We start from the raw sequence: 12,309 nt of genomic DNA on the forward strand, positions 1-12,309 counted from the left end.
GCATAAAGGTCCTGTCTCCGCGCGCGCCCGCGCGAGACAGCAACCCTATGAGCAACTGACAGTTCCATCCCTGGCGTGCTAGACGCCAGCGGAACAGATGAGGCCTCAGTACCGAGAACAAAGGCGGCTGCAGAGGCATCCTGCGTACCCGCAGCTGACATCATAGGGGATGTTAAAGCAGTATATTCACCTTGGCCCATATGCTATTAACTTTTTCTCCTTAGTTCTCTCCAGTGTGATATTTTCAAATTTGTCAATTAAATGGGTTTTAATTTCATTTTATCAACTACAAGCTGTCCACCCCTGGTAGAGGAGTGTTACACCCTATATTCTGATCTACAGAGAGTGACTTCTTAACCCGAGTGGGGTCGGGACTTATCTCCCCACCTGCACACACAGTACTTGCCTTGAAGGTGTTCATCTATGTGAATATTCATTCACACCCAATTTATCTTACCCACCTTGACTATAATATACTACATCATTGTGTGCTCTCAATCTTTATTTTTTACTTACAAGTAACCGCAATAAGGTGCTGATACAGGAAGGTGAAAACAGTTTATGTACACAATTAGACTATGCGTTTCATGGATATGTTCCCAATTCCTCAGGTCAAATGTCACGGAGCACCTGTGGTTTATCACCCCCTTATTGAGGAAAACACCTTCTTACCTTTTAAACCGTTTTTAATAAACTTGTATATCCCTGGCCTGCCTCCTTCCATGGGTTACAGTTCCTAACCCCCCTTCTTTTTTCACATTTAAAGCTTTATTGAAAACATCAAAAACAGTAACAATAATATTCCACATCTAATAAGCATAAGTCAGAGAACAGTGAGTACAATCACTAACAGTTGAAATGTGAGAGAGCATATATAATACATACATAGAAAAAAGATCCAGGTAATATGTTAGATAATAAACATTGACTGTAGTATGGGTCACAGGCTGTTTAAACATAAAGCCCACCTGAACAAACTGGCTCAATCAGTGAGAACTTCAAGTACAACCAACCAAGATCATCAAGAAAAAAAAGCAGAGAATGAGTAGAAAGCAAAAAAGAGTCCCTGGGTTCCCATACCAGAGAGAAGACTGTTTTCTTCACTAACGCTGTTTACCCTGGTTGCCATGAAGGAAACTCAGTGTTGTGAGTAATAGTATCCATCATTTCATGCTTCCTTTTATTAATTCCTTTGCCATATTTACTACACTATATTAGGCTCCTGGTGACTCTGGGTTTTTTTTGTTTTTATGTAAGGTGTCAAGCTCGACTGGAATTTTGCAGATTAGACATGGCTGAGGTGTGGGAGTATTAGCTGTATAAGCTTTGTACTCCATTGAATATTACACAACTGGTGGCAGCAGCAGCAGCAGCAGTGCGAACCTAACATTGAGTAGTGCAAGGTGGAAAATGATCAATATCGTGTACATACAATGTCAACCTTTTGTGCGGTTCTTCTGAGCTGGAAACATAAAAGATCCAGCAAACCTGGAATGGATTTGTTTAATAATCTGCAATCAGATGTCAAGAAATGACATCCCTTTTCTGCATTACATCTGAATATAAGGAGCATGTTCCAATGGAAATGCCCTATGTGTATTTCTAAATATCTACAATTTCAATCAAATGAAAAAAGAGTGCCAATTGCTTACCTCTCTAGAGGATTAAACAGCAGTTCAACTGGAATAAGATATTTATTCAAACACAAGCTAGAGACACCCCAGTGTTATGTTCTAGATTTGACCTCCATAGGAAGTATTAGCTTCGCAGTTGTTTGTCACAAGGAGCGCGACCATGCAGAATCCTGATTGGCCTAGAGAACTGAGCAGGGACGTTTGTTTCCCACAGGCTTTTATGGTAGTTTCAGGGATCTGCAACCCACCTTTGTAAATATAAATCACATTGCCTTACACTATCCCATTACCTGAAGGTTCTGCATCATTGGTCTCCCGGTCTCTGTCACTGCTCAAATAGTGCTATATACAGGATCTTCTCAAAAAATTAGCATATTGTGAGAAAGTTCATTATTTTCTGTAATGTACTGATAAACATTAGACTTTCATATATTTTAGATTCAAATACACACAACTGAAGTAGTTTAAGCCTTTTATTGTTTTAATATTGATGATTTTGGCATACAGCTCATGAAAACCCAAATTTCCTATCTCAAAAAATTAGCATATTTCATCCGACCAATAAAAGAAAAGTGTTTTTAAAACAAAAGAAGTCAACCTTCAAATAATTATGTTCAGTTATGCACTCAATACTTGGTCGGGAATCCTTTTGCAGAAATGACTGCTTCAATGCGGCGTGGCATGGAGGCAATCAGCCTGTGGCAATGCTCAGGTGTTATGGAGGCCCAGTATGCTTTGATAGCGGCCTTAAGCTCATCCAGAGTGTTGGCTCTTGCGTCTCTCAACTTTCTCTTCACAATATCCAAAGGATTCTCTATGGGGTTCAGGTCAGGAGAGTTGGCAGGCCAATTGAGCACAGTAATACCATGGTCAGTAAACCATTTACCAGTGGTTTTGGCACTGTGAGCAGGTGCCAGGTCGTGCTGAAAAATGAAATCTTCATCTCCATAAAGCTTTTCAGCAGATGGAAGCATGAACCCACTTTTGAACCAGAAACAGCGGCAGAAGCGCCTGACCTGGGCTACAGAGAAGCAGCACTGGACTGTTGCTCAGTGGTCCAAAGTACTTTTTTCGGATGAAAGCAACTTTTACATGTCATTCGGAAATCAAGGTGCCAGAGTCTGGAGGAAGACTGGGGAGAGGGAAATGCCAAAATGCCTGAAGTCCAGTGTCAAGTACCCACAGTCAGTGATGGTCTGGGGTGCCATGTCAGCTGCTGGTGTTGGTCCACTGTGTTTTATCAAGGGCAGGGTCAATGCAGCTAGCTATCAGGAGATTTTGGAGCACTTCATGTTTCCATCTGCTGAAAAGCTTTATGGGGATGAAGATTTCATTTGTCAGCACGACCTGGCACCTGCTCACAGTGCCAAAACAGTGCCAAAACCACTGGTAAATGGTTTACTGACCATGGTATTACTGTGCTCAATTGGCCTGCCAACTCTCCTGACCTGAACCCCATAGAGAATCTGTGGGATATTGTGAAGAGAAAGTTGAGAGACGCAAGACCTAACACTCTGGATGAGCTTAAGGCCGCTATGGAAGCATCCTGGTCTCCATAACACCTGAGCAGTGCCACAGGCTGATTTCCTCCATGCCACGCCGCATTGAAGCAGTCATTTCAGCAAAAGGATTCCCGACCACGTATTGAGTGCATAACTGAACTTTTTTGAGATAGGAAATTTGGGTTTTCATGAGCTGTATGCCAAAATCATCAATATTAAAACAATAAAAGGCTTGAACTACTTCAGTTGTGTGTATTTGAATCTAAAATATATGAAAGTCTAATGTTTATCAGTACATTACAGAAAACAATGAACTTTATCACAATATGCAATTTTTTTTAGAAGATCCTGTACATTAAAAACTACCTAACATGTTTCACCCTTTCGCAAGGGCTTTGTGAGAGGAATCATCATGGGTGTATTAGTGAGTTCACAAGATATATACACAAGAGGAGGAAAAAAACACCACAAAGTAACCCTGTCACGTAAGTTAAGTGGCTCAGATAAGAGCTTAGGTGCTACTGACAGAGCATTGGTAGTTAGCTTAGAGTTAGATCTAGAGAGCCCGCCTCTAGACATATTCAGAAGCTAACAGATCTACCTCTTCCGGGTCATTCCGATTGGGGCCCTTCCCTTCACATCTGCCCCTTCCTGATCTGTGCACCCCCCCATCACGGCCTGCGCAGGAAAACCCCTCAGGGGAAATGGCCTGCACAGGCTCAACCTGAGGCTCCTCCTCGCAAAAATCTCTGCTCCATATAACCAATAACCAATCCCATCTCCCTGCTCATGTAAACAGAGATGAATAACACAATCCAAAGAAGGACCACGTGGTGACTATGCAGAGGACATACTTTTGGTTACATCTGTAACCCCTTTAAAAACTTAGGCAAATATATATTTTTATACATATTTGTGATGTTTGATCACAGAAAAATGGATTGGACTAAAATAGAAGTGACATGAAATTTACAGAAAAGTTCAACTGATCAAGTGGGAAAATTATTTTTGTTGCATCTGTATCTATGTATAGCACCTGTTACCTTTCTATCAATTTCCTAAGCTTTATCATATCATCTCTCTGTTGTCATATAAACCATCTCATATAAACTAGAACATACTAATATGAAAATATGATTTATTGTATTTTACAGATTAGGTATTAATTATAAAAGTATAAATTTATAATAAAAGTATAAATCTACATTATAAACTACACTGAATTATTACCTTAGATCATCAGATTCCCTCCATAAACCAGTCTTTGAAGTCACATTTGCTCTCAGGTGTGCATTCTCTATCTGAAAGAAGGCAACATACAAAGTGTACAATGGGAGGTAATAGAAAACAGTGGTCTTACATACAGTTACTACATTGTATTATTAGATATAAACACTAGTACCTTGTAATGCATTCTCCTTAAAGATGAATTGTAATCAAAATAACGTAATTGATAAAATTGCTTATTTTTCTCATATTGATTTATAACGGGCAGCATGGTGGCGTAGTGGTTAGCTCTCTCGCCTTGCAGCGCTGGGTCCCTGGTTCGAATCCCAGCCAGGGCACTATCTGCAAAGAGTTTGTATGTTCTCTCCGTGTCTGCGTGGGTTTCCTCCGGGCACTCCGGTTTCCTCCCACATTCCAAAAACATACGGATAAGTTAATTGGCTCCCCCTAAAAAATTGGCCCTAGACTACAGTACTTACACTACATGATATAGACATATGGCAATGGTAGAGATTAGAATGTGAGCTCCTTGAGGGACAGTTAGTGACAAGATATATATATATATATATATACACTGCACAGCGCTGCGTAATATGTCGGCGCTATATAAATACTAAATAATAATAATAATAATAAAATAACTTATTTAATCTGTGCTTGCCCATTGTAGGATCTTTCCTCATTCTTTCCTCTCCCTGATTTACAATCTGAAATTTATCTCAGGTGGCGTCATCATTAGTACTGTTAGGTGCAGCTCTTTGGAACGTTTATTTAATGAGTGTTCCAAAGCAAGTGTAAATAATACCGGTCTCCCAGAATGCTCTGGGGGAGCGAAACAGCCTAGGCAGGTGATGGTTAACCTTGGCACTCCAGCTGTGGTAGAACTACAAGTCCCATGAGGCATTGCAATACTCTGACAGCTCTAAGCATAACTCGGGGAGGCAGAGGCATGATGGGATTTGTAATTTTGTCACAGCTGGAGTGCCAAGGTTAGCCATCACTGGCCTAGGCTAAACATCACTGGGAGGGCAGGGCTAAATACCAATACAAAGCAATATATAGATATAGGAAGTGTTTTTGATGGTAAAACCAGGAACATTATTATAAAATTGGTTATCCTGAACAATTTGCTGCATTCTACTCTATGTCACTATGGTGGTAACTTCAAATGAACATTACATAGTTACCTTGTCATCAGTTCCTCTCAGAAGCTCACCATTTTCTTCTGACAATGATCCCTTCCAGTTCTGACAACATTTTGTCAGAACTGAAATATATCAGTTGCTGTCAGTTATTTATCAGCTGCTGTCAGTTATAGCTGAGAGGACAACTGCTGTGGCATGTAATGTCCATGTTTCCCTATGGCTCAAGTGGGCGATGTTACAGTTTAACAGTGTGCTGACCAGGAAGCTCTTATGGGGTAATGGCCCTTTTCAAAATGGAGGACAGAGAATTCCATCGATCACAGTGGACAAACAGGATGCAGGAGAGGAGAAAGAGATTGATGAGTAGACTACACAGGAGGTAAGCATGACGTGTGTATGTTTATTTTGACTTTTAATTTTCAGTTCAGGTTTTCTTTAAATTTCAATTCAGCACCACCACAGAAGTTAAAGAGAAACTCCGACCAAGAATTAAACTGTATCCCAATCAGTAGCTGATACCCCCTTTTACATGAGAAATCTATTCCTTTTTGCAAACAGACCATCAGGGGGTGCTGTATGGCCGATATTGTGGTGAAACCCCTCCCACAAGAAACAAGAAAACTACGTACTCTTGGCAGTTTCCTGTCTGTGAACCTTGTTGCATTGTGGGAAATAGCTGTTTACAGCTGTTTCCAACTGCCAAAAAATCATGCAGCAGCTACATCACCTGCCAACAGTAAAAATGTCACCATGTAATAAATGTCAGAATGAAAATCAGGGATTTAAAATACTTTACAATGGGCAAACACTGACTAAATCATTTATACATAATTATTGTAAAAATGATTACATCATTTTCGCTGGAGTTCCTCTTTAAGACTAGCAATTCAAAGCTACTAGCAGTTGATTTATTTAAACTGAAGCTGGCTGTGATAATTGTTCAGTTATTTCCCACCCATGCTTCTGCAACACTGGGTGAAGATAATCAGCTTGTAAGGTTATTTTTTTTCTCACCATTAATTCCAAGTACTCACCTTTAAAAGCATATGACATTTTCCCAAGACTTCTATGTGCACGGTGCAATCTAATGTGAGCAGGCTTCTTTCATAAGATGTTCCTTGTAGAAAAGTGGCAGTATCAGTAGAGTAGCTGTAGATGTATCTCTGTCCCTTCTGGAAAGCCGTCTGACCATTACCTGAGAAACAGGTTTGTGATGTTAGTAGTCATTCTCAGGAAAGGCCGTATTCACACAACAGTACTTAGAAAAGAAACTGTGCCAAGAGAAATATGGTGGTCAACAATTGCTGTTTCCCTTCCACAAATGCCCAGAATACAGATCAGATGCATGTTTTCTTCATTGCCACTGACTCTGTAACGAAACCATTAAATCATCATCATAGCCAGACAAGTAACATTTTTAGATGGAGACAAACAATGGCAATGTATATGTGTGTATAAATACTCATATTTTCCTCTATACAGTTTCCATGCCATTATAGTATAATATGCAAGAGATCATTCTTTGTATGTCGGATTATTATTAATGATTTATAGTGCCATCATCTTCTATGGTGTTGTACAGAGTAAAAGTGCCCATTAACAGCACAATATTTTCCTCAGATGTGATCATTCAATCAGATTTGCAGCATTGTAAGTAGATAATTATCAACTGTTCCCATAAACTGGTCGATTAGGGCAAAATTGCCTTTGATCTAAAGAACAGAGAGGACACAAGCAATGAGGAAATGCATAAGATGTACTTCCAAATCTCCAGCCCACCAGGTTTTAGTGAAGTGGGACTAAATTAACCATAATATCATCTCCTGTTCTAAACTTACTTTAAAGTACAGCAATCCCTTCTTAACACTAAAAGTATTCATATGTCATCAGGTCCATGAGATAATGAAATGTTATGCATATTTAAAGTACAGATTTCAGCCTTGTCTATTATGAGTCTTCACCAAGTCCAGTTTGGAGCTAGTATATTGGTCTACACACCAGCTATATGTCAGATCTTTAAGGGGGACACACACCTGCAGATTATGGTGCAATCTGACAATCATAGTTCTCATCTGAATTTACAATTCAGGAATATGAATTAGAGCATCATGTTTCATTTACCTACTAGAACTAACTTTTAAACCAGAGAGTTAAACATTGCTGCTGATCAATTAATTTATTTTAGTCAAAGCAGAACAAAATGCTCGACCACTGCTGATTATACAAAACTTTCTATAGACACAGAGGTGCTCATACTAGCTGAAGATTAACCATTGAGCAAGATATCTGAAGAAGTGAACCAATTCCACAAAACGCTTTAAAAGTGCCAATAGAAAACCTTGTCTCCATAACCCACCCTTAAGTTACGAATTAAATGCAAATCTGAACCTAAAATAAACTCATTAGATAAGTAATTGCATGTGTAGTACTAATAATAAATAAAATATTAGTAGCATAGAACAATGTCTCAAATGTTTATTTTTAGTTCCACAGCTGAATTTTTTTAAGTTACCACTCATGTCTTATGTAAAATTTGCTTCATTCAGCTGCACAAAAACCTGAAGGAATTACCATTCCAATCCTTTCTACACTGTCCACAAGTTATGATGGTATGTTTTCTCCTGGACTTAAAATCTGACCACAAAAATAAAATAAGTTTAAGTATATTTCATACAGTATACAGTGGCTTGCAAAAGTATTTGGCCCCCTTGAAGTTTTCCACATTTTGTCACATTACTGCAACAAACATGAATCCATTTTATTGGAATTCCATGTGATAGACCAATACAAAGTGGTGTACACGTGAGTAGTGGAACAAAAATCATACATGATTCCAAACATTTTTTACAAATCAATAACTGAAAAGTGGAGTGTGCGTAATTATTCAGCCCCCTTAGGTCTGAGTGCAGTCAGTTGCCCATAGACATTGCCGGATGAGTGCTAATTACTAAATACGTAAAGCTGAAGGAGCACCCACTGGATATATCAGCGTGCCTGGACTCCTACTCCTGTGTCCCCAGGAGTACAATCAGTAACATCAAGGAATGAGTCAGCACCACCTCAATGTATTTCAAAGCTCTTTTATGGTGAAGGCTGCAATGACAGACCGCTGTTTCGAGCACAATGCTCTTTCTCAAATTGCAATAGCCATACAAAGTACAAACACACGTGCAGTTCTTTAAATACCTGCCCCACTGAGTGTTGACCAATCAAATACCCCAGTGTGGGTGGGGCTAAGAGACGGACCTGATGGGTAACTGATACACAGATAACAGCTTGTGCATAAGTATGTCTGATGGGACAGTTATGCACAAGCTGTTATCTGTGTATCAGTTCCCCATCAGGTCCGTCTCTTAGCCCCACCCACACTGGGGTGTTTGATTGGTCAACACTCAGTCTGGCAGGTATTTAAAGAACTGCACGTGTGTTTGTACTTTGTATGGCTATTGCAATTTGAGAAAGAGCATTGTGCTCGAAACAGCGGTCTGTCATTGCAGCCTTCCCCATAAAAGAGCTTTGAAATACATTGAGGTGGTGCCGACTCATTCCTTGATGTTGTTAATGACTAAATAGAGTGCACCTGTGTGAAATCTAATGTCAGTACAAATACAGCTGCTCTGTGATGGCCTCAGAGGTTATCTAAGAGAATCTTGGGAGCAACAACACCATGAAGTACAAAGAACACAGCAGGCAGGTCAAGGATAAAGTTATTGAAAATTTAAAGCAGGCTTAGGCTACAAAAATATTTCCAAAGCCTTGAACATCCCACGGAGCACTGTACAAGCCATCATTCAGAAATGGAAGGAGTATGGCACAACTGTAAACCTGCCAAGACAAGGCCATCCACCTAAACTCACAGGCCGAACAAGGAGAGCGCTGATCAGAAATGCAGTCAAGAGGCCCATGGTGACTCTGGACGAGCTGCAGAGATCTACAGCTCAGGTGGGGGAATCTGTCCATAGGACAACTATTAGTCGTGCACTGCACAAAGTTGGCTCTTATGGAAGAGTGACAAGAAGAAAGCCATTGTTAACAGAAAAGCATAAGAAGTCCCATTTTCAGTTTGCCACAAGCAATGTGAGGGACACAGCAAACATGTGGAAGAAGGTGCTCTGGTCAGATGAGACCAAAATGGAACTTTTTGGCCAAAATGCAAAACGCTATGTGTGGCAGAAAACTAACACTGCACATCACTCAGAACACACCATCCCCACTGTCAAATATCGTGGTGGCAGCATCATGCTCTGGGGTAGCTTCTCTTCAGCAGGGACAGGGAAGCTGGTCAAAGTTGATGGGAAGATATATGGAGCCAAATACAGAGCAATCTTGGAGGAAAACCTCTTGGAGTCTGCAAAAGACCTGAGACTGGTTCACCTTCCAGCAGGACAACGACCCTAAACATAAAGCCAGGGCAACAATGAAATGGTTTAAAACAAAACATATCCATGTGTTAGAATGGCCCAGACAAAGTCCAGATCTAAATCCAATCGAGAATCTGTGGCAAGATCTGAAAACTGCTGCTCACAAACGCTGTCCATCTAATGATCTGACTGAGCTGGAGCTGTTTTGCAAAGAATGGGCAAGGATTTCAGTCTCTAGATGTGCAAAGCTGGTAGAGACATACCCTAAAAGACTGGCAGCTGTAATTGCAGCAAAAGGCGGTTCTACAAAGTATTGACTCAGGGGGCTGAATAATTACGCACACCCCACTTTGCAATTATTGATTTGTAAAAAATGTTTGGAATAATGTATGATTTTCGGGGTTTAAATGAAAAGGGCGCCTGTAAAAAAAGGGCGCCTGGTGGAGCCCATATATACCAATTTCGGCTACAAAAAAGGCGCCTGGTGTAGCCCATATAAACTTCGGCTACAAAAAAGGCGCCTGGTGTAGCCCATATAAACTTCGGCTACAAAAAAGGCGTCTGGTGTAGCCCATATAAAAACTTCGGCTACAAAAAAACTCTGGGATGTGTTAATTACTATTCCCCCTACATGCCGCCATGGATAGGGAGGGAATGAAATGATTCGGCTTCCAGCGCTTGTAGCCCATATAAAAACTTCGGCTACAAAAAAACTCCGGGATGTGTTAATTACTATTCCCCCTCCATGCCGCCATGGATAGTGGGGGAATGAAATGATTCGGCTTCCAGCGCTTGTAGCCCATATAAAAACTTTGGCTACAAAAAAAGGTGCCTGGTGTAGCCCATATAAACTTCGGCTACAAAAAGAGGTGCCTGGTGTAGCCCATATAAACTTCGGCTACAAAAAGAGGTGCCTGGTGTAGTCCATATAAACTTTGGCTACAAAAAAGGAGCCTGGTGTAGCCCATATCAAAACTCGGGCGCCCTTTTCTACACCTTGTAACCCATATTTCCAGAAATAACATTGATGTCTATGGTGGCGCCCTTTTCTATACAGGCAGCTCAGGCGCCCTTTTCAACCGATACCGATTTTCGTTCCACTTCTCACGTGTACACCACTTTGTATTGGTCTTTCACATGGAATTCCAAATTAATTGATTGATTTTTGTGGCAGTAATGTGACAAAATGTGGAAAACTTCAAGGGGGCCGAATACTTTTGCAAGTCACTGTATACAGTCTGAGTTTGGATATTACAGTTCCAGTAAAGTCCTGCATCCGTGAAAGGGAAATACTTTTTTTATTTTTTTTTTGTGGAAAGTGTAACTAAATTGTTTTTTGTTTTGTTTTTTAAACTAAAAATAAAAGGTTTCATTTTTACAGAAAGTTTTTGAACAACTGGTTAATTGTGAATAACACATTTATTGTTCAAAAATTCAAGCTGTGTTTAAGTGGATTCTCCCTAGCAATTAACACGGTACTTTGTTTCATTGACCTATTTAAAACCTATTTATAGCGGTAAATCTGTCCCCTTGTGGTCTTTTTACTGTTATTTTTAAGAGGCTAACACCAGATGCTCTATACAGGTTATCTAGCACTGCAGAAAGAAACGGTACCAGGGATGCCTTTTTCTTTAAAGAGAAGTCAACTTCTAATTCTACAGAGGAAATAAAATAGATGTGAAACTTTACATATGTTCCTCATTGATACGTAGACAAGAAGGAGAAGCTCTGGAGCGAGCCCCTTATATAACCTCCGAGTAACTCACAGCTGGTGAGAGGCTCTCAGCCTAGCTCTGTCCAACAATACCATGGAATGTAGTTGCTGTGCTGCATGGAGCTCACAGGCTATACCATTTCCAAGAAAACAAACCTACTCTTGATTAAAAGAGATGTTCACTCAAGTAAATTATATCTTTGGGTTTGTTAAAAATAATGGAGACAATACAAAGTATGCCTTATTATGTTCCCTATTGATATAACATATTGGTACTGTGCATACTGTAATTGTACACGTTATCTAGATTTATGGAATCTACACAACCATACAGAGATGCAGTGTGTTCTAGTGATTGATTCACCTGTACATTTTTTTTACCGGAAGATGCATTTTCTTTTTTCTTTTATATTTATTTATGGATGTGGTTTTGTCTAAAACGTAACAGTTACAAAATGTTCCTTAAACTTAATAATGTTCTTTAAACTTTGTCTAGTAACCCAGAAATAAGACTGATGTATTTAAATGCTTAATCAACACCTTTAGATACACTAGTAAGAGCTCCAGAGTCAACAGAGAGAGTGGGGTTTCCCTGTGAAATATTGTTTATCATTAATGACCCAGCTGGAAAAAGCACAACCAACTTGCTAAAGCATAGTCCTCCTTGTTAGCTTCCTTGACATCATGAGGCCAGTGGACAGTGATGGACAGTGAAAAGGTTTGCTA

At 39.9% G+C, this 12,309-nt stretch overlaps 1 protein-coding gene across 5 annotated transcripts in view; it reads right to left on the reverse strand.

Moving 5' to 3' along the window:
- LOC137524618 (uncharacterized) overlaps positions 1–12,309 on the reverse strand; it is a 571,079-nt gene that overhangs the window by 476,881 nt on the left and 81,889 nt on the right. For all 5 annotated transcript variants that reach the window (XR_011022737.1, XR_011022738.1, XM_068244694.1 and 2 more), the window contains exons 3-4: positions 6,543–6,703; positions 4,367–4,437 (exon numbers count right to left, since the gene is read on the reverse strand). Coding sequence is in view for 3 of the 5 variants with exons in the window: in XM_068244694.1 (XP_068100795.1) it covers positions 4,367–4,437; positions 6,543–6,703 (232 nt within the window). In the remaining 2 variants the exon portion in view is untranslated. The remainder of the gene's footprint in view (positions 1–4,366; positions 4,438–6,542; positions 6,704–12,309) is intronic.

This window comes from Hyperolius riggenbachi, chromosome 7 (assembly GCF_040937935.1).
Source record: "Hyperolius riggenbachi isolate aHypRig1 chromosome 7, aHypRig1.pri, whole genome shotgun sequence".
Taxonomy (NCBI): Eukaryota; Metazoa; Chordata; class Amphibia; order Anura; family Hyperoliidae; genus Hyperolius; species Hyperolius riggenbachi.